Source organism: Pteropus vampyrus, unplaced genomic scaffold (genome assembly GCF_000151845.1).
Source record: "Pteropus vampyrus isolate Shadow unplaced genomic scaffold, Pvam_2.0 Scaffold108, whole genome shotgun sequence".
Classification (NCBI taxonomy): domain Eukaryota; kingdom Metazoa; phylum Chordata; class Mammalia; order Chiroptera; family Pteropodidae; genus Pteropus; species Pteropus vampyrus.
The window spans coordinates 1,700,151-1,723,274 of NW_011888889.1; the positions used below are offsets into that span (position 1 = coordinate 1,700,151).

Below are 23,124 nucleotides of genomic sequence, written 5' to 3' on the forward strand. Positions count from 1 at the left end.
TAGGGACCTTTCTTTGATCTAGTGTCATGCTTTAAGTGCATTAATAGGACGTGTTGATTTCCAAAATATATGCCAGTTGTCTACTTCTCCTCATCTCTAGTACCACACCCTTGTTTAAGCCACTACCATTTCTCATCTGATCTCATTGCATTCCTGACTCTCTATAATCAATTATCTACAAAGAAGACTGTTTCTCTCTTGCTTAAAACCTTCTTGGAAGTTTCCCCTTGAAACTTCAAACAAAGTCCAAACTCCTAAAAATGGCCTATAATGTCTTACATAACTGACCCCTGCCCTCTCCAATTTCATTTCATACAAGTTTCCTACAACCATGTGGATCTTCCTCCAGTTCCTTCAACATGCCAACCTAGTGCCTAATCTTAAGGTATTTCACTCTGTCTGGAATGATCTTGGTTTAAGCTGACTCCTTATTCACATACCTGCTTCAATATTCCCTCTTCAGAAGCCTTCCCTGACCATCCAGTCTAAAAGACACCATTGTATCACCATATTTTAATTCTCTGCATGGCACATATCACTACCTGATATACATTTCCATGTTTTATATTTACTTATTTCTCTTTTTTGATCCATAGTCTCATCCTAACATTTAAGCTCCACAACAGCAAACAAAGGCCTTGACTTGTTTCACTTCTATGTCTACAAAACTTGGCCTAAAGTAGGAATTCTATGAATATTTTTGAATGAATAATGAATATTGTGTAACCATTAAAAAATATGCAACAGAGTGATCTAGAAAGATCACATACATAGATATGCATAAAGTATTACAGAAAGGTTCACAAGATGTTGATAGGGGCTATCTCTGAGTCACCAAACATGGGTTATTTATAGTTTTTTTCTTTTGTTTATGTGTATTTTCTGAATTTATTACAATGGAGTCCTTTGTATGAATTAAAAAACAAAATAAAGTTTATTTTTAAAATTTATTGCTTACCTTCAAAAAGGGAATGACTTCTTTCATAATTGCTTTAATTTGCCGGTCCAGCTGCTGAGTATCAATTCTAGGACATGGGACAGTAGAAATTTCACTTATAGGTTGTTGTGAACTATGATTTTCAACAATAGGAGTTTCTATTAAAAAAAAAAAGACATTAGCAAAAAAAGTCTATGACATTATATATATGCATTTATGCAAAATTTTAAGTATTAAATTATGACTTATGCTAAAATAATACAAAGGAACATCTATGCAGTTTTAGCACCCCTAATAATTTCAAGTGGTTGAAAGTTCAGTTATACATCAGGTGGGGCTTTTTAATTTTTTATATATGGAACTATGGTTTTTACTATTAATTCAGGAACACACGCACCTTCTAAATTATTAACAGCAGTTGTGGCAGCAGCAGCATCTTCATCAAGAATCCTGCAGGTACATCTTACATTTGTGTTATTTTCAGCCTCAGTCTTTATACGCTCATATTCCCTCATTCTGGCTAATGCTTGATCTAAGTGAATCACAGTGTTACCTGCATAAGGAACAGAAATATTTCTAGAATCTATAAAACCAAACTTTTTCAGGTAGTCCTCAAAATTAATTAAAAAAAATTCTGAACATAGGGAAGCAAAACTAGCTTTGTGGAGTTCCAGATACTAGTTGGGTACTTGGCAAACATTACTACATTTATTTAATCCTTAATATAATCCTATAAAGTAAGATAACACCCTCATTTTCAGAGAGCTTAAGTAACCTGTCCAAGGTTTCATAGCCAAGTTAAATGTTAGAGCAGGGATTTGAATTCAGGTCTCCTAGATTCTGAAGTTCGTATTTATTTCAATATATTATGTTGCTTCACTTAGAGTATAACAAAAATAAATCCCAAAATGTCATGCAAATTCCTTTGCATACAATCCAACCTAACACAGGTAAGGTAAAGAGAAAATCTAAGAATGAGATTTCCCAGTCTTCCTTTGTCCACTTCAAACAAAACTAGGTGAATGATTGTGAGGAAAAAAAATCAGTAAATGAAACAGGACTCAAAGTCACTTGGCAATTCAGAAAGTGGAGACAACTAAAGGGGTAACACTGGTCACAAAGTGACTTTTCTGTTTTTGGAATGAGCTCAGACTTGAAGGGAACGGGGCTTAGGGTCAACAATAACCAAAGAAAAAGAATTTTTTCTTTGCTAAAAGGTAGATACCTAAAGATGGGGTGAGGTGTGCCCTTTTCTTTGTAGTGAAAAAATGCCTTTGAAATCATCTAAATCTTGTTCCTATGTTATTAACAAACACTAGAATAACGGGACATCAGATTACCATATGAACTAAGTGCCCTTGAGGTCTGAATGATTGAATACTCTGGTGTCTTTTGATAGGCCACAGTCTGGAAAATTAATCAGGTTCCTATATATTTTCTTTTCCCTAATCTCCTTTCCAAATTTTCATTCAGGGTGTTTTTCTCTTCCTTTGAGTTATACAACCCTCTAAGCTTTTTTGGTTTTACTGATGAAAAAAATGCAATGTGCCATGCCTTAGAATTACCTGGTTTCTAACTAAAGATTATTTATGCTAAGAAATTTTAGTTCTTACTTCAAATTACAAAGTTAATATTGTTATTGAAAATGTAACTTAATGGGGCATTGCTACTTCTTAATTCTCCTCATTGATTAACTGGAATACCTGAAAGGATGACCTTCTCCCTTAAAGAAATTAATATCATCTGAACTTCTATTATGTATATTAGAAAGTTCTATGTAGTTTTCACAAGAACACAGCAAGGTAATTAAGACCTCCATTTCCTTATTCTATCCAGAGTCAGAAAGGTTAGATGCTTTTGCCCAAGGACAAAGAGTTAAAAGTCAGGAGATTCTTTAATTTAGAAGGATGGATAAACTTTTAAGTCCCTGTTCTATCACAACTTGCCTTTCTAGACTTTTGTTTCCTTATCAATTCAAAGATTATATTAAGATCGTGTTCTAAGATGATAAAAATTTCTGCTTACCTAGATCATCTGTAGCAAAAGGCTCAAAATTTGAAGATACAGACAGCACGCTAGCATTATCAGCATCATTTTGCTCACTTATTTTATGTGTTTCTCTCTCAAAGTTCTTCTCAAAAGTTTCCTAAGTTATAGTTTTAAAAACAAATAAAAATCACTAATATTTCTTTTAAAAAGTTTATGACTGTATTAAAATTTTAACAATATCTGCATAAAACTATACACTTAAAATTGTGATATAACCAGTTATAAATGTTGAATACAGAATCACAGAAAACATTAAAATATTTAGTAATCTTGCAGAACACTTGTCATTAGATAAAAATACACAGAACCAGCTACTGATTAAATTCTAACTTAGAAAAGTTAATATTTTAAATTATTTCTACACCTGGAGGGAAATTCTATCTCTAAACCCTAATATAATGCCTAGTAACCTTACTATAATATCCAGTTGTTTCATATCATAAGAAAAACATGACAGCATCATTGATATTTTTTTAAAACCAACTTTATTGAAATAATTTACATACAACAATACACCCATTAAGTGTACAATTTGATGAGTTTTGAAAAATATATGCACCATGTAACCACCTGGGAAGAATACATGGTGCATCCATCATGTAAAGACCATTTCCATCAACTCAGAATCGCTACTCCAATCATATGATTTCTATCACCACAAATTTTTTTTGGCTCTAGAATTTCATATAAATGGAACCATTCAGTATATACTCTTCAGAGTCTGGCTTCTTTTGCTCATAATATTTCTGAAATTAAGCCATGTGTTTTTTAATGGCTGAATAGTATTCCATCGTACAAATATACCAATTTGTTTATCCATTTATATGTTGATGTTCCAATTTGAAGTTAACATAACTAAAGATGCTATGAACATTAGTGTAAAGTATTTTGTGGAGATGTTTTCATTTCTCTTGGATGAATACCTAAAAGAGAAATTGCTGGGTCACATGCCACTTTATGTTTAACTTTATAAGAAACTGCCAAACTACATTCTAAAGTGGTTGTACAATTTTACAATCTCACCAGCAGCGAGAGTTCCAATTGCTCCAATATTCACACTAACACTTACTATGAAGCTTTAATTTCAGCCTTTCTGGTGGACTCTGGTGAGGTTTTAATTTGCATACTGGCCATTTATATATCTTTTTCCATGAAGCATCTGTCCAAATCTCTTGCCCATTTTTTCACTAAATTGTTAGCCCTACAAATGACTTATAAAAGTTCTTCATATAGTCTGGATTTGTCATTTATATAGTTATTTGTCAGATATATGTACTGAAATTATTTTCTTCTAATGGTTATCTTTTGAAAAGCAGAATGTATCAATTTTTTCTTTTACAGCTAGGTATTTCTGTGTCTTAAGAAATCTTTGCTATGTCAAATCATGAAGATTTTGTTTTCTTCTAGAAGTTTTATAGTTTTAGCTTTTTCAGGACTTTAAGTAATTTCATATTAATTTTTGTATGTAGTGTGACTGGGGGGCAGAGGGGGAGTCTCACTTGTATTTTGACTGAAACTCATTTCCAATTCTTTCTCCTAGCTATTGATCTTTAAACATTTTCTCTTAAATTATGAAATGAAAGGCTTGTCCCTGATTAAAGTAAATTCAGACATTAGGGAACATGTTTTAGGAAATAAAACAATTTTGTTGCTCCTTCAAGTAACACTTGCCAGTAAATGCCCTTTTACCATTTTTATAAGACCCAGAGTAGAAATAGCAGTATGTTTTCTTCCTCTTCTTAAATCTCAACTACTCATCCTCCTTCACTTATAACTCCCAGATGCCTACTTTTACTTCTTTTTCCTGGGCATGACGACTCCTTTACATGCTCTGAAATGTCTATGTAAAAGCTCCAAAAATTAAGCTCAAAGGACCTTGATGTAGAAACATAGGAATGAGACTATCTGTCCAACACAGTAACAACTAGCCGTGTAGCTATTCGAATTAAATAAAATTTTAAATTCAGTTCCTCAATCCCACAAGCCATATCTCAAGAGTGCTCAACAGCTACATGAAGCTAATGGCTACTATATTAGATGATGCTGCTATAAAATATTTCCATCACTGTAGAAAGTTCTACTGGATAGCACTGATCTAGACCTATGGGTAAGAACACTAGACATTGTGCTGCTGATGATAATTAAATGGCATTAAAAAAGGGTAGAATTTAACATGAATGCTGTCGATAACATGAAGATGTGGACAATGAATTTAAGTTTTGGATAAAAAATTAAAGAACTGACTTAGCCATTTAAAAGTATAGTTATTTATGCCAAGTCCCCACAATTATGGACTGAATCTTTGTGAACAACCCTCCATCTCAAATTTATATGTTGAAACCTTAACTCCCAATGTGATAAGTATTAGGAGGTGGGACATTTGGGAGGTAATCAGGTTTAGATGAGGTCATGACGGCATTAGTGCCCTTACAAAAAGAGGAATAGACATTAAAGCTTCCTCTTACTTCCATGTAAGGACACAGAGAGAAGGTGACCATCTGTAGGCCAAGAAGAGAGACCTCACCAAGAAGCAAATCTGCTGACACCAAGACCTTGGACTTCCTAGACTCTAGAACCATGAGAATTAAATGTCTGTTTTCTAGGCCACCTACAATATTTTGTTTACCACCCTTATTAAGAAGTACAGTATCTTTAAACTTTGAAACCTTGTCAGGTTAACTTTATCAAATTATATCTCAATTTTCAAAATATGCTTTTGATGGTATAGACCCACTGATCAGATCTTTTAGAAGAACTGGAAGTAATGTTACCTATATAAAATATGGATAAAAAGGGAGGCACTGGAATTAAGAATATAAAATTACTAAAAAAGGTTTCTAAGAACACAAACTCTTTATGCTCTCAGTTATTTTGATGCCTAATAGACTTTAATATAACCCAATGTCTCCTATTTTTTATATATACACCTGGACCACTTTTCATTTCCCCTGAAAAGGAGTACACAGTTTTCAATCAGTCATAATAACAACTAATCCCAAGTAGCAATTACTTAATTTATATCTGATATTATAAAGTCAATTAAAACCATGTTGCTTTTAGACACAGGTTTATGTTCATAGTAGTACAGGAGTTGGAGCCTGGTGAAGAAAGGTTTTAAGCAAAAGAGATGACTTGGAGAAGTATGGTTTTCAATATGAGTATAAGTTAAAAAGCAAAAATCCAGAAAAAGTCTTCAAGAGTTGTAAAAAAATTACTACAGATGAAGAGACAACACGATCTTTTGAAAAAATACTATCTTTTCAGGAAAAATTACCATTTAACATATCAACAATGGGCAGAAACACAGTACTATGCTTTCAACCCTATAGCAGGTATTTGTTAATCAATTATGGTATTCTTATTCATGGATATCCAAGTGCTACAGCAGGCATAAGATAGAACATATTTGCTATCCCAAGACCATATATATTATCTTTTATAACAGAATTAGAGTCTGAACTTTTAAATAAGTGATTTCTAAATATCTAGCATGTTATCTCCTCAGTACCCTAGTCGTTTGCCATTTAGTCATTTAATAGCACCTACCTAGTGCATGGGTCCTGCATGCTAGATTCGAGCTATCTGGAGGACACAGTTTATTGAAAATATACCATTTTCTTCACAACTCTTTTCCATTTCTAGGTCCTTTTTACTTTATTCAAAATTTTCTTCATCAATTTTACTACGTTAAATTACATTTTTGCCCTGGATGATTTTTTTGTCTAGGCTTTTCTTCTACCCCAAAGACCCAACTTATCTTGTATTTATTTATACAAGGGTTCTTACTGTGATCTGACTGCTGTCTGGTTTAGTGAATGTCTTGATTAAATGCAAGCAATTTTACTCAATGTCTGTTATGAATCAACTCCTATACTGGCAACGAGATATAAATATGGTTATTTTAGACCTTATAATCTATCATTTATACATAACATTTGTTGTTTGCTGCCACATTTTGATCAAGTTTTATACCTCACCTCAAAATAAAGTCATGGATTACACCCAGCTTTTTTAAAAAGCTGAAAACCAAATATATTAGGTGTACTCACAATTTATAATAACCTATTTTAACTTTTGTTTACTGCATAGTGAAATTACGTCTAGGTTTCATTAATCATTATCAGCTTACATCATCAGTAGTAACAAGGCTTTCGCTGGGAGTAAGTTCTGAGTTTGATGCTATCCAAGTACCAGAATTCACTGACTTTACATTTTCCCCTTCTTTTTCATGGTTCTCAGAAATATGTCTGGATACTATGTCCTAAATAAGGAAATAGATATTTATGTAAAGCATGTATGTTTAATCACAATTTAAAAGCAGAAACAGACAGAAGAATAAATGTTAACACTCCTCACTTCACAGGTTAACTGTGAGAAAGAAATAACACGAAAGATAAAACACTGAAAAACTGTTCAGTAAAAGACTATCTAAAAGCTTCTTGAACTATAGAAGAAGTTTTAAAATGGTAAGAAAGCACATAGTAAACAGATCAAAATACATATGAAACAGGGGCAAATGCATCAGTCTAAGAAAGCAACCAGATAAAATTGTGAAGAACAGTGATACCAGAGAGGATAAGCAAAAGAGATTAGGTACCAGATACCTGCAATGCATATAAAGCCCTCTGTCTTAAGTAGTCTGTATTAAGTAGCTGAAGCTCGTGGAAAAGTTCAATAAGAAAATGTGGACGAGATTCATTTTGAGAAATTAACATAGCTACTTCAGAATAAATAGTATCCCGCAAAGCTTCGAACATGGAAAAATCACTCCCAGTTTCTGGAAGACATAAAAAAGCAGGAAATTAAATCTGATAAAATACTTTCCTCATAATTTCTATTAACTTGTATATTATACTCAGCTTTAAATTACTTAAAAATCAGAGCATACTTAATTCTACTTCAGGGCTTTTAAAGAAGAAGATTATTTTTACTAAGATAAAAATAATCTTAAAAATATCAAGATATATACTGTATATTAGAGAAATATTTAAATGTATCAATAACATTACGTAGCATTACTTAAACCATACTTCTCAGTAATAAACATCTGGAAGATGTTATACATTTACAGGAATAATCAGTGGAAATCTTTCAGCACTTGAATGATATTAGCTAAGTGCAAATAATTTTCTTTTTCTGCTCATATGAACTTGTTATAAAAAAGGAAATTTGTTAATACTGACAATAAACTGAATGCCGCCCATGAGCGCTACCATTTTAAAGGCTTTCTAGGTATGTCTACTAATTCTCAAATCTCAGTGATCATAACTGTAGTGATGAAAATCTGAATTTGTAACTATAACATAAACATAAAAGGTTACTCTTACTACATAGTGTATTACTGACATACTCAGTTGGAGCAGGCAGTGCAAGTTCTCAGTTTCATAGAACCTAGGCAAGTTCTGTTTCATAGAACCTCATTATTTAGCAACAATTCTGCTATATGTATTTGTTAATACAGAATTATCACCTTGACAGGTATACAGTCATACCTTTTTTTAAGAGTACAAATTAGGAACTATTCCTATTTTGAGTTCTCTATGAAAAAAAAAAAAAATCCAAGTGGCTCTTCTAGTTAAGAAATTCTGTAAACTTTCTAGAGTAATAGGAGATCCACAAGTAGATAAGGATTCAAATTCTACAAAAATCAATATTAACTTTGTAAGAAAGAAAATTTGAAATGTTGAGTTTTTTAATACATTGTTTTCAAATAAATATGCAAAGATAAAGATTGAATTCACTTTTTGCAAGAGAAGGATAACAAAATGCAAAGCAAATAGAGTTTAATGAAAAAACTTTCCACTAATTTCCTAAGTTAACATATTCAGGTCTTGATTTCCACAAGTATAATATAATAATGATAAACTGAAATTTCCCTATCTTGCCTCAAACATTTATGAGTATAAAATGAAAAAGATCTTTTAGTTTTAAAATGTCCAAATGTGATATATTACTACAAAAACAATATTTATTTTAAGAAGGAACCAAAACTATCTCTGTAGGAAATATCTACTTATAGGAAAAATAATCCAGAAAAGATATAATTTAATATGCAAACTTTCAATTTATATATTATAGTTTGACATAACTGTTTAACTTAAAAAGTATTTACTATTTCAAAGATATAACAAGCATATTTAATATTTTTATGCCTCTGTGTGATAAAATTATCACTCTAAATTATATATCATTAAAGATTAAATTATTCTTAAACAACAACTATGTCAAACACATGATTCATCCCTCCTGCCTGCAACAGAGAGGTGAAAAGTTTTTGTATTCCTCCTCCTGGACTAAAATGCATTAGTTTAGGCTAGAAAAATCCTTAATCTCAGCCAGGTGTCTCTGATTCTATTTTGTTTTTATCCTATTTTAAAAAAGATTCTTTCTTTACAAAGTGACACATATTTAACTCTGTGCTAAGTCCTTGTTTTTCTTCCTTAGATCTCCCTAAAGGTTTATAACAGGCTTTTATTTTTGAGCCATGTGTAGTACAATAGGTATTAAAGAATATTTAGAATTCTAAATCACATGTAACTATACTTAATGAAAATACATACTTTAAAGACAAAACCAACACTTTGGAATCCATAATTTTCCATGATCTTTATTTATCATGGTCTTTGCATTTCGCAGTTGTTTTTATTTAATGGTTTATTCTTTGTAGGTGTTGATGGGTAATGAAAAATAAGCAACTACAACAGAAGTCATATATAATACTTAACACCGCAAATCAGAGCTAGGAATGAAAATAACTGCATTTATGTTTTCAAAAAATACTAATGCGCGTAAGCATTTAAGAAATACAATATAACTTCACTAAAACACTAAATTATAAAAAGGTTTCATATTACCCATATGAATGTGTTGGTTATGTTACATACACTAACAGAAAATGAAAATAAGAAAAGCAGCCAATTTTACCAAGTAAAGAATTATAAAAAAAAAAGCTTTGGAATTTTATGAGTATGAATTTCATTTCACTTTTATAAGCTAAATAACATATATACATTAAGCTAAATCTTAAAAAAAAAAAAAAGAGCAATAAAACTAAAGAATTTTAGGACCAATGGAAAAAAAATTAACGAAAAGAACAAAAAGTGGACACCAAAACTAAACATACTGTTACCTGGCGCTTCATTGCATGCATTTCTGTTAGACTGCTGTAGTATTCTCCTAGCATGTGCTGTAGGAAAGGGCAGACATAAGGATGAACATAAAATGTGTATGAATAGTAATGACAGGGTCTATAATATGTGAATGAAAAAAAGAAAGAAGTAAATTTCTTTAAAACTGTTTGCCTGAACTGAAATGTTATCACAAGGTATGGTTTATGTTCTATCTAAAAATAATCTCATTTAAAAAAATACCAAAAAATTTGCTATGAACTTATATTGTGACTGATAATAACTGTCATAATAAAACATAAACCATTCACTCTTAGAACCATATGCAGCAAGGTGAACCTCTCAGAACTCTTGAAGCAGAAGTGGACTGTATAATTCAATAATAGCAGTCACATATGTTACATTCTAATAATCATATAACAAAAACTAGTATTACAGGCTATAAAAAATGTTTAGGTTAGTGGTTAAAACTAAGTCTTTTTAGAAAGTATGTAAATACAAAGGTATATTTTCCAGTACATTTTTCAGTTCACCAAAATTCAATCATTTTATTATTCTAAGTGACAGTAATATCACTTACTGAAGTATCAAAACCAACTATCAATTACTTAGGTCATTATTTACTGCCTTTCCCCAACCTCCAGCCAAATGTTTACTCTTTCAAGACATCACTATTTGATAAAGATAGTGAAATGAGATGAAAATTATAGTAAAATGTCAGGGTCAAGACAATAAAACTGATATATTTGCCAAAAGGATCCTAGACTTAACAAGAGATCATGATTCAAACTTAAACTCTACACTTCCCAACAATATGACCTTCAGGAAGACATTTCAAAATACCAAGGGAAAAAAAAAAAGATTATTTTTCTGATTACAAAATACTCACTATAAAAATTTTAGAAAACATAAAAGAGTTTAAAGATGATAACAGCACTATTAACATTTTGATGCATTTTCTTCCAGTCTTTTTTCATTCAGACTTTTATTTAAACATAGTTGGAATCAGATGGTTCAGAAAACACTAAATCTCAATTTTTTTTTCACTTTTGTTTTCCTAGGATGAATGCCTACAGCAAAAGTTATTAAAGGCATTACTTTTGAAAAAGCTTTCCAGAAAAATTTTACCAGTTTATAATATTACTGGCCCTTCATGAGTGCCGTAAAAAATCAGGTACCCTCTCTGACCACGTATCCTCATGTGTAAATGGAAATAAAACCAGTTCACAGGATAATGAAGCTCAAGTGAGATGAGTAATTTGTTTAATTTGAAAACAATGAAGTATAATACAAATGGTCATTGCTATTATCACCAAGGATCTTACTGACTACTGAGAACTGAGTCTATATATTTCTTCGAAATGTACTTATTCTTTAAAAATTAAGAAAGTACTAGTACTTATTTAAATTAAAACAATGGCAAATACCTATGACTCCATTTAATAACACTGAGTAACTATCACATGTCAGGTATCATGCTAACATTTAAGATACAAATATGAAAAGGTATTATCTGCTGCCAAGGGACTCAAAAAGGTGATATAAGACACTTAATAGGTAAATACTATAAAAGGTGATACAGGCAATGAAAGAGGCTACAGCAAAACAAAAACATGGGGAAAGAGAAACCATCCCAACTCGGATTTGGATGTAATTTCAGAGTTGCAGAATTAAGACTTTATTTGAGTCTAGCAGAGAAAAGGGCTTAAAAGAGCACAAAGGACTTGAGGCAAAAAAAGATAACTGCTGAGGTGAGAAACAGAGTGAAAGCTATGAGAAAAATTCAGTTCAATGCCACTATAAGAGTAAAGTTCAAGGCAGAGGGCGATAAGAAATGAGTCTGAAGAGGCAGGAAGGAACCAAATCTCTGCTGCTCAGATAAGTCATTACATTAAGTCATTTGGACTTTCTCCTATAGGCACAGTGAAAGCCAAAGGTTTTAAGCAAGAGAATGATATGACTGTTTACTGAATCCTTATGCGGAAAGGATTTTCAGAATTTTAAATTATATGTTCCAAGTTAATGTTAATTATACTTGTTTAGAATTTTATCAAAATGTGCTAAAAGCTTTATCACAATAAAAATATTTCCAGTTTACATTTCTTGATATAAATGTGTACTGTTATCTCTACGAAATCTTGCACGTTAACAGAAAAGTATGATAGACCAATTTTAAAACTTCTTTTAATATAGCTTTAGCTTTTCAAATCTAAGATGAAGTTCTTAAATTAAAGCAAACCAAAAAGGAACATACCTGAAGATATTTCTGTAGACCTACTACATTTTATTATTTTTTCCAGCTGCTCATGATTCTTTCTGCTGAATACTTTTGCTTGAACAGGCTCTTCAGTTTGGGCTGAATGTCTGTTCCTACTTTTGCAAGGTTCACATGTGCTAGACAAACTGGCACTTTCATACCCTTGAGTAAAAAAAGTGACAACTATTATCAGTTGTAACTAACTCAAAATGAAAGGGAAATTGATTCTCATACTGAAATAGGAGAGGTAACTCAATTTAGAATGAAGGCCTGGTATAAACAGACTACATAACAGTAAATGGTATGTCTTGGAGATATCATTGCAATAGCCTTTGAAAGAATAGGGTAACTAATAAATTCTATCGCTTCATTGTCTTTTGATATCTGTCATAATGAGCATATCCCAATTCAAATTATATGGCAGACTTTACATGATCCGAATTCTCTACTAGACTCCAAGTTAACAATTTTTCAATATTAGGAAACATGAGAAAAAAATCACATCCAATCTATATAAGATGTCCATAAAGAGAGAAGAGTAATGGGCATTAGTCAAATGTCTCCCTTCTTATTACACCTTTTATGTAATATGATTTGGTTAAAAAGGTCTTACCCACCCACAGGTTATATAAATATATATTTAGCAGAATATATGTATATATACATATATATTCTACTAAACTTTTCTTCTAAATTTCATTTTTTAATATTTATTTTGGTATGAAGCACAGTAAGAATTCAATTTTATTTTGTTCCAAATGGGTAGCTGGTTATACTTACTCTTTTTCCCATTAATTTAAAACACAAACTTGGTCAATATATTAAATCTCCATTTTTATTGAATTTTATTTCTGGGCCTTCTGTTTAACTTATCTATCTCAATGCCATTTTCATTATTTTAGCCACATAAGTTTTATAGTATGTTTTAACATCTGGTAAGCCAAGTCCTACCACCTAGCTTTTCTTGGTTATTCTTGACTATTTCTCCTTCCAGGTAAACTGTAAGATATTTTTCCCAATTTCAATAACCATCAATGGGGATTTGATATTTAATAATTTTATGCATTCTCATCTAAGGACATGGTTATGTTTTTTACATTTGTTCATTTTTGTTTCATGTTCTTCAAAAATATTTTATAGTGTTTTTACAGAACTAGGACTTTCCTTGTTAAATTTATTCCTAAGGGCTTCCCCCGCCCCCAAAAGGTTTGGATACTACTATGAGAATATTTCCTCCCACTTCCATTTCTATAATAAACCCTATTGACATGTCTAATATTCTTTTTGACATGTTACAGATTAAATTTCCTATTTTACTTTAAATTTTGAATTTGTATTAACTGATTGAGCTACTATTTACTTTACTGAACTGTTAACCTCCCCTTTTCACCTTCCCCTATATAAAGATCTAAATTCTGATTCAAATGTTGTTTCTGTAGTTTTCCTCAAATAGAATACATCAATATCTTTTCATCTTGACAGGTGAAGGGTCTCTAATTTGAGTACAGGATTCTTCAGTTGCAGTCCTTTTTCGTCTGCATATGAATGTTATTCCATTTTCTTCTATTTCTAAGATTGTCTGATTTTAATTTGGTTCTTTTTCATTGTATATAACTTGTTCTTTCAGTCTGTAACCTTAGATTTTTACTATTTTCTTAGAATTCTGGAATTTTATCAGAATATCATAGGGTGTGTGTGTGTGCACAGGAGCTTTCCCTCCTTGCCTCCTGGCTAGACAGCCGCTAACTGTTTTGATCCTCAGCCCTCAGTCTCTCTTCATTAAAGAGTCCTCTTTATTATTTAATTATTGTCTCTCCACCTATTTTTTCTCTCCTTTAGAACTCCTCGCCTATCAGATCTCCAAGATTTGTCCTTAAGCCTCTAATCATTTTTCTCTTGATCCTATCTCTGAGTACCTTTTGCTCTGTGTAATAATGTAAGTCTTCCTCTCAACTTTCTAGGCTACTAGTTGGGACTTAATAATATTCATCCCCTTTTCCAAATAATCTAAACATTGTATGTGAAAATAATTCTTTCTAGTTCTAAATTTGTTATAATTCAATCCGCTAAAGTGTTATTATTTTGTTCACGGAGTATTTCCTTCAATAATTCTGTATTCTCTAGATTTTGCCTGTTCTAGTGGTCTGTTTCAATGTCTTCTCTCTGGTTGCTGGTCTCTTTTATATGCATTGTTATATTCACTAGGCTAATCACAACTCTTACCTACCACTGAGGTTGGAATCCACTGCTAGGTAGCTTTAATGGCAGCAGCTGACAGTGCTTAGAAGTCTCACTTCTACAGTGAAGCAATATTCTGGCTAGCAAGTTGTTGGTCTCCCATTGAGACAATAAAAAGAAGTCTGTCTCCTCAGCTGCAAAGGTAAATGCTAGCCGAGGTTCAGGGTAGGGAGGATGCCACCTACTTGTTTAACAACATCCTTGCCCATTAGTACCTTGAAGTGGTAAAAGACTGCTACTCTTGGAAGGGAGGGGGATGCCAAGAATAGAAGGGGTTGTGAAGATCTCCTCAACCAAGTTAAGTGTGGTTCTCCAGAACCGCAGAGATCTGATCCTTGTCCCAGACACTCTCTGAAAGAGCCAGTGGATATGAAACCTTGCTGCTTACATACTTCATATCATAGCAACTATTCTGCTAATAACATATTCTCAATATACTATCAGTTTATTCTCTGTGATAGAATATCTGGAGTTAACTTTCCCTTTCTATTTCTAAAGCCATCATTCAAGTCAGGATTTCATTATCTCACTTTAGGTTCCCGGTTTCTTCATTGATCTCTCAGACTAAACTCTAGCCACTCTCATTTATTCTGCACAAACTTTACTGAAAAAAAGAGTTCTCTTGGTTATTTTTGACCTTCATATAAAACAGGTCCAGCAATAAAGAGTATGATTGCTAAAATATGAAATATGAAATTGGTAGTACTATTGTTCATTTACTAGCAAACAAAGCTCTGATGAAAAGTATGTTATTCTCACAAAAATTAAGCTTGTTATTGAATCATGTGAAAAATACTGAATGAATTCTAATCAAAATTAAAACACAGATTTTGTGGCATACACAAAATTCTCTTTGAGAAGCACCAACAGGAACTTCAGAGATAAACATACCCTCCAAAACAGCTGAAACTGTGAAAAAAACCATGCTACAATCATTTAATGCTACAAAAAAGTTTTAAAAACTATGGTTTTATGAGTTCCAAATTAAAAACATCAAGGGCTAGATTTCCAAAGATAAGGTGCTAGTGTGTGACTGAATTATTTCTCTTTGGAGCACTTTAATAGTAATCCTCCAGGGAGAGTAGGAGACTTAATGAGGTTAATAATAACTCAAGAGTAACACTTGCTGGGCCAGCCAGAACAACAACACATGACATTCATTATTGTAAAGGTGTTATCCTCTATCCCATTTCATCACATCTTGCCTTATCCTCATCATTTTCCTCAGAATGAGTGGCTGACATAGCTAGAAGAAACAGGTCTTCTAGTCGTGTCTCCATTATAGGGAAACAGCTCAACCACGGCACCCTGCATGTATCCACATATGGCACATAGGCAAGTACTAAACTGTAGCTCAATCTAAGCCTTTACAGAAGGCCTTATGATGAACCTCCTGGAACATGGAACACAAGAACATGGGAGGTTTGTGAAGAGTTGCTATGTGGTCATGTTTACTTGCCTCCCCATCTCCCCTGGAAAGCTGTCATGAAAGTTTTTCATTTCTCTGGTTCTAATGACATGAGACCTTTCTGTCTCATCCTGAGGACACATCTCTATTCTAAAAAGTGGCTTAGCTATAGCACAGTATTGGTTCCTCAGCAACAGATGTCCCACCACTCATGTTACAACTGCCATCTGGCCCCTTTTGTTTGTGTTGCCCTTACGATGTATAGAATAAGAGATACAGGAAGCTGGCACCTTTAGGTACTCTTCCTTTCTCTCCCTATGTAAGTAATAAACTCTGGATCTAAAAAGGGCTGTTTTTTTACTGTCCACATTCTTTAGAACTTCCTTGCCTAATGCTTGGCATCTATTTAATCTCAATCTCCATTAGTGAGCAACAGGAAGTGGAAAAGAAATGAAAAGATTTAGGGATGGGAAGAATCCCGAAGTCAGTACATTAATAATTCTAGGCAAGTTTCCAAGAAAAAAATGAGGAAGATCTAGACTATATGCTCCTACTCCTCTTAATAATATCAAGAAGGAATGGACCTGGTAGCTTGTGGCTAAATTATGCATCTGGTAACCAAATTATAGGCAAAAAATCATATTCAAATCAGAATAAAATGAAGTTTAAAAGATGACTATCACATAATTTGTAAAATCTAACTTCGCATACAATAACATGTATCTTTACATGAGACTTTCTAAAGATTAAAATACATTACTATCATGGGAAAAAATGCTAAATGAAGATTTAGCATGCCACTTCTGAAACACTGTCAATAGTGTAATGCACACAGTTCAGTCTAGTAAGTTTTGGACACTATACCTGGCTGTGCACTAAGTCTCTCAAGACAGCAACCTAAGTCGCTCTATGCTGGTGTATTTGTCATAACCTATTTCCTTCCCTAGTTCCTCTCATTTTTCCTTCCTGCCTTGTCCTGACTCCATATTTTTTTGTTACTACAATTTGGAATGCTCCATACACCTCCATTACCACTTCCTTTACAACAAAGTATACATCTTTTCTTCTAAGAAATCAGGGCTATTTCTATGCCATAAAGAGAACGAAAGCAACATAAATTAGTGGTTTGGCTTAGTGTTGCTCAGACTTTAATGTGCACCTATTCATATTAAAACACCTGGAATCTTGTTAAAATGTATGTTTAAAAACAATGGAAAGACATTCAAGTAGATTGGGCCCCAAAATGTACATTTCTAATAAGCTCCCAGATGATGTCAATGCTGCCTGTTCATGGCTCACATTTTGAAAAGCAAGGATTTAAGCTGACTAATTTGACTTTGCTACATATTAGTTTGTGCTATCAAGTCTTTTTTGTGTGTATGTGTGTGCCCTACAGATGGTTTCAAATGCCTACTGATCAAATGTGAAATATATGTTTTGGGCAGGTATTTTTATATTCAAGTATAAGAGAACACATAGATCAGAATGTCAGTCTTTGCCTTGAATACAGCTGCTTTGTACATATATAGAAAAGTAACTCCTCAGAATAAAGGGGTTTCAAAAATACAAATATACCAGTATTTCTAGGTTTAGGTAGACATGACCATAACTTGACTAAGAGCCCTCTCAGACCCTGCTCCTCAAAGTATAGCCCACAGACCAATACCGGCAATACATGGGAGCTTGTTAGAAACACAGACTCTAAGGTCCCTCCCCAGACTGCCTGAATCAGAATCTGCCATTAAACAAAATTCCCAAGGAGATTTGTATGAAACATTAAAATTTAAGAAGCATGGCCCTAGCACACTCAAATTAACTAAGTGAATAAAAGAATGCTGGGATAACAAATGTTAGTTTTTCTTCATTTACTCATGACAGAAAGCATTTGGGCGGGGCAGGAGGGGAAGTATTAGCGAATAAAAAGTTCAATGAGTTAACTCAAAAGGCCTCTCTCAAAATGGCCATTATCTACTTAAATGTTCTCTGGTGGCACCAAGAGTAATCTTGGAGAAAGCATAGTAGTTGTATTTTCATTTGAATGGTTTCAGATCATTGACTAATTTACTAATAAATCAGCTCCTCCCAAACCCATTAACTGAAAAATTATTTAGAATATGACAATGTGTAGAAATGTTAGAAAATATTACCTCTGTTCAAATTTGTTTAACCATCTTCACGTGGGGTAGGAGTAGGAGCCAAGGACTTCAATGGTACATTAAACATCAAAATGAAAAAAAATGTACATATCCTTGTGTACACCTATAGTTTGTCAGATTTTTCAAGGATTCCATTACTAAAAAATGATGAATGCTGCCAGAGTTTACAAGTGGATTTTTTACTACAGGATTTCTCAGGACCTTTACTTACATATATGGTGAGCTTCCAAGAGAGGGAGCTTGCAATATGCAGTGATTTTTCAAACTTTTCTGATTATAAGCCTAGAATACTTTGTCCTTAAGCATAAAATACTATCTCCTTGAATTCAGAACAAGCACTCAAAGACACAGCCAAAAAGTAACCTATGCAAACTTGAAAAGGCATCCTTTAGCTAATATTCTAGATTTCAGTTAGTAAAACTATTTTTAACATATGGTTAACACTGCAGAGAAATTTGATATGATGTTCAACAGCAAGATTCAAAAAAATATGGGTTAATATCATACCTTATTAACTAAGATTTAGTTCCTGCAGGGCTAAGAGCAAACTTGTTTTAAAAGTGGTTTCATCTATATAATATTCAAAGACTGCAATATAAAGGCCCACATTTCTTCAAATTAATCAGTCAAGAATCTAACCAGAAGTCATGACTAAAATGTTGCATGTAGGACAAGATGTAATACTAAAAGTGAGAGAATAGTAAAACTTGGGCATTCTAGCAATTTTTTAAGTAACTTACAAGATTTGCAAAAAAACTTGACTTCACAAGTAGCCACATATACAGGAAATACAAGAAGCTCTAAGACTCACAAAAAAGAATAAATGCCATGTTTAAAAATATCTACAATATCAAACTCTATTTGATAAATTTCATAAAAAAATAAAATGTGTAATGGTAACTAAAAATGACTTTGTTCAAGTAGGTGTAGAACAGTGTCCACCCATCTAGCCATACTGAAATTAAATATGTCAATATGCCAGAGTAAGGTTAATCAACATTTATAACCAACAGATATTCAACACCTTCAATACTTACCAATATTTTTAACTCTGCTTTTCAGCTGAGAAGAATGCCTCTTCTTACTCTTTGATTTAGGAGTTTTATCTTTAGATGCCAGGCTGGCCTGTGCAGATGCTTTTCTTGTCTTGAATGTTTTAGTTACTGTTGTTGGATCTACTGGATCAGGCATACTGCTAAAGCTTTCTAATGACTCGTCATCAAAATGGCGTCTTCTGTTGGTATCTAACTGATTTTTGCGATTACTATTTGTAGTTTTCTCTACAGACACTGTAAATCCAGTCTTGATAAATGGTTTTTCTACTTCACCTTCTTGGGCATATAACCATGGTGTCCTACTGTTTTCCACTTCCTCTTCAGACTGTTTCTGATTCCTTACCAATGAAAATAAGTTTTTATATAGATTACAATGATAGATTTCTGTTTACTGAAAACTCCAGATATAGTGCTTAATTTATATTTACTAGTAGATTTAGGTAAATAAAATCGTCAACATGCTAAATATTTTCACAAAAATATGCATTAAATATGTAAATATTATATAGACTAGTGTACTAAATTATCTTAAATTTTAATACTGAACTCTTCTCACTAGATCATTTCATTGGCAAAAGTCCCAAACCAAAGATCTAGCATTCTTAATAGAAGAGTAGGAAAGAAAAATCAAGGAAGAATGGGACATACAAGGAAAACACAACAACAAAACAACTTGAAGAAAGAGCTAAGATCTGTAGCAGAGGGTCTGAAACATACATGGATTTGTATCCCCTGAAGCAGTTCAACTAGAATCAAAATTTGGTGAAAACAATGGCCATGCAACTAGTAATTTATTTCTCTTGGTGTTTTCTAGTTTAGTTCTGTTGGTAGTGTCATTTTCCAAATTTTATCTGCTAAACATTGGCATCCCTTAATACCTTAAAAGATATATTTACTGGTTATCTAAATTTGGGAAAAACAGTCAAAACAAAGTTAAACAGGTCTGCAGAATTTCTCAGAACTTTTAATATGCCAATGTACTTTACAAAATGTCTTAGAAGGAAACATAGAAAGATGTCCAAAACCTTTTATCACAGAACTTGACATAGGCAACAGTGCACTTAAGAACATAATTTGGAAGACAATGAACTACAGAGTTTAACTTAAGACAAAGATTAGCAAATTTACACTTTGCAGGCCAAAACTCAGCCTGCTGCCTGTTTTTGTACGGCCTGACAGTGAAAATAATGTTTATATTCTTACATGGTTGGGGGGCGGGAGGGAAGGAGTGGAGGGGAATCGAAGGAAAAAAATATGTGACACAATTATATGAAACTCAATTTCAGCCAATAAATAAGGCATTATTGAAACACAAACACTCATTTGTTTACATATTGTTTATGGTTGCTTTTGTACAAAAATGGCAGACATAAAAGGGAATGACAGGCACTGTAGGGCCAGCAATATTTACTATCTAAGCCCTTCACAGGAAAAGTTTTCTGACCCTGGCTCAAGACAACACTGTTCATCTGACCTCTCATCTCCATCCTAAATCAGGGAACCTATACTAGTTGAGATTTTCTGGAAGGGCTGAGGTCTAATTTAAAGTAGGTCAAATATCTGAAACAATATTAGATACCTATAGCTATCCTTTCTTACTATCAATTATGTATAAAATAGAGATAATAATGAAGTAGGGACCTTCCAGTAGGAAGGCTATTCATTAAAACTTTGAAAAATGTTTATTGCTTATGATAGAGATTCATTCAACCATCATTTCTGAATGGCAACTATACACTATAAACACTGTTGGTTCTGACAATATAATACTTTTATAAAGTAATATGAGATTTAGTAGGGAAAAATGGTTAGTACAGCTTAGAAAAACTCAGGGAGGTCAATCATAGGACTCCTAGAGGCAAATACAAAGTTGAAGTCTACAAGTTTTTGGTTAATCACATAAAAAAAATTCATGATTTAACAATTAAATAGTGTCAAATTGCTAATTTAATCCCATAATTAAGGATAAAAATATGAATTATATATTTGTAAAAGGCTAGGAAAGATAAAATCACAGAGATACTTCTGACAAACAAATATTAAGCTCAACTGACCTCTAATCTTCATCCTCCTAAAAAGATTTTTCTGAAGCAAGAATAAAAAGACTAATATTTTCACCAGCTTGCTAACAAAATCATTTTCTGGATTAAGACAATCATTAAAAACATTATTTTCCAGCTATAAAAATGCTTACAGAATGATCAATCTGACCTGCTATAACTAGTGTTTAACACTATTTGAGTCAAAATTATATTTAGGAAGATTATTATATTAAAAAAATAATATATGATGAGAAACAGAGAAAAAGAAATCTATGATTGGTACCATATATCACTAAAACTTCCTTGGCTAAAGTTGTTTTTATAATCTAACAGTACTCGACATTACATTTGGATAAGTGTTACAAACTCATTCTGATCAGGAGCTCTCAATCAAATAAGGGAGACATCGCTTTGTAACAACTGACCTCTGGTAGTTAATATTAGTTCTTAGTCCTAAATCAGTGAACTTAAAGACGGATATCACATTAAAGCCAAAACACAGTCAATGGATCATGTCTTACCCTTCTAAAATAAATCTCACAGGACACCCTGATCAAAACTCTGAACTGCTATATAGGGTTGATAGTAGGTTTGGCAGCAGGTGTATGCCTGAGCAACATCTAGTGTGATGTCCAAGTTTCATATTCCCAACACCACCAGGCCAAACAATCACAAACACCCTCCTTGTGTTTTCAAATTACATGTAATTAGATGTAATCACAAAAGTGATGTTTAAGCAAATTCTAGATTATGTTTGCAATCGAGTACCTTTGTTTTTCTGGTCCAATAGAAGAACTGCTTTCAAAAGGTTTTGGAAAAGCCATATATTCTGTTTTTCCTGAAGAATTCTGGGCTAATGGTTGCTGCTGTTCAGTGGGTGTAGAAATATTCTGAGAAAAATCTCCAAAGTTAGAAGGAAATAAAGGGCTGAAATTCATACCTAATAAAGTAATGGATAAGACAATAGAGCTTCTTTAGCCTTACTATGAAATTAAAAGACAGTTCTAATTAAATGTGGCATTCATATGCACCAAAACAAAAATCTGTTAATTAAATGAACACTCATTTATTAAATCACTGTTTACAGCTCAGCCCACTATGTTTTCAGCATTTGTGACACGAAGATAAATAAAGATTTTATCCACTTAAAAGCTGAGTTAGAAATAATAGTACCTAACATCAAATTATTATGGGATGCCAGACTCTACTGTAGGCACTATACATATTATTTCATTTAATGCTCAAAATGACGCTATGAAGTAGGTGTTCTATTCGTTTTACCAGAAATGAATAGGCTTAGAGATCAAACGTCTAGTAAATGGAAGAGCAGATGAGATGTTGGGTCTGCATGGCTCCAAAGCTTAACATGCTTTAAGCTCTACTTTAATTGAAAAAGTAAAATATAATTAAATACTTGCCATACAGTGCCATAGTGCCATATCAGAAGTATTTGCAAGGGGCTACTAACAAACAACCTGGGGGATAAAGGGATCTGGGATGACGTCACAAAATTTGAAGTGGTTTGTGAAGAATGAACAGTCTTTGTACAAGGTTGGCACTGGTATGAAGCACACTGCAGTGAAAAGGAACTGCATGTGCAATTTCTTATATTATTTGTTACTTAAAAGCCTACTCAAAAAAAGGTTTGCTGCCAATGCTAATTGATACCCAAGAGCTAAAAAGCTTGTTAAATTTTTCTAACACCATTGTTTCTATAATCCTATTAAGAAAATACACTGTGGTATTTTTATTCATTTATATTTATATTCACAAAGCCCTTCCAAATCTCTTTCTCCCTGGAAAACACCTTCTTGAGTCACTTCATCTAACTGCTCACTTAACTTATTCCACCTCT

The 23,124-nt window shown here is 32.8% G+C and overlaps 1 protein-coding gene across 37 annotated transcripts in view; it reads right to left on the minus strand.

The window, feature by feature from the left end:
- PCM1 (pericentriolar material 1) overlaps nt 1-23,124 on the minus strand; it is a 77,591-nt gene that overhangs the window by 13,478 nt on the left and 40,989 nt on the right. For 16 of the 37 annotated variants that reach the window (XM_023533658.1, XM_023533654.1, XM_023533656.1 and 13 more), the window contains 9 exons: nt 22,038-22,209; nt 19,210-19,565; nt 12,368-12,532; nt 10,110-10,172; nt 7,591-7,763; nt 7,116-7,247; nt 2,963-3,083; nt 1,335-1,490; nt 959-1,095 (listed from right to left, as the gene is read on the minus strand). In XM_023533658.1, the coding sequence (XP_023389426.1) occupies nt 959-1,095; nt 1,335-1,490; nt 2,963-3,083; nt 7,116-7,247; nt 7,591-7,763; nt 10,110-10,172; nt 12,368-12,532; nt 19,210-19,565; nt 22,038-22,209 (1,475 nt within the window). The remainder of the gene's footprint in view (nt 1-958; nt 1,096-1,334; nt 1,491-2,962; nt 3,084-7,115; nt 7,248-7,590; nt 7,764-10,109; nt 10,173-12,367; nt 12,533-19,209; nt 19,566-22,037; nt 22,210-23,124) is intronic. The other 21 variants (XM_023533664.1, XM_011365243.2, XM_011365258.2 and 18 more) reach the window with 3 other exon arrangements.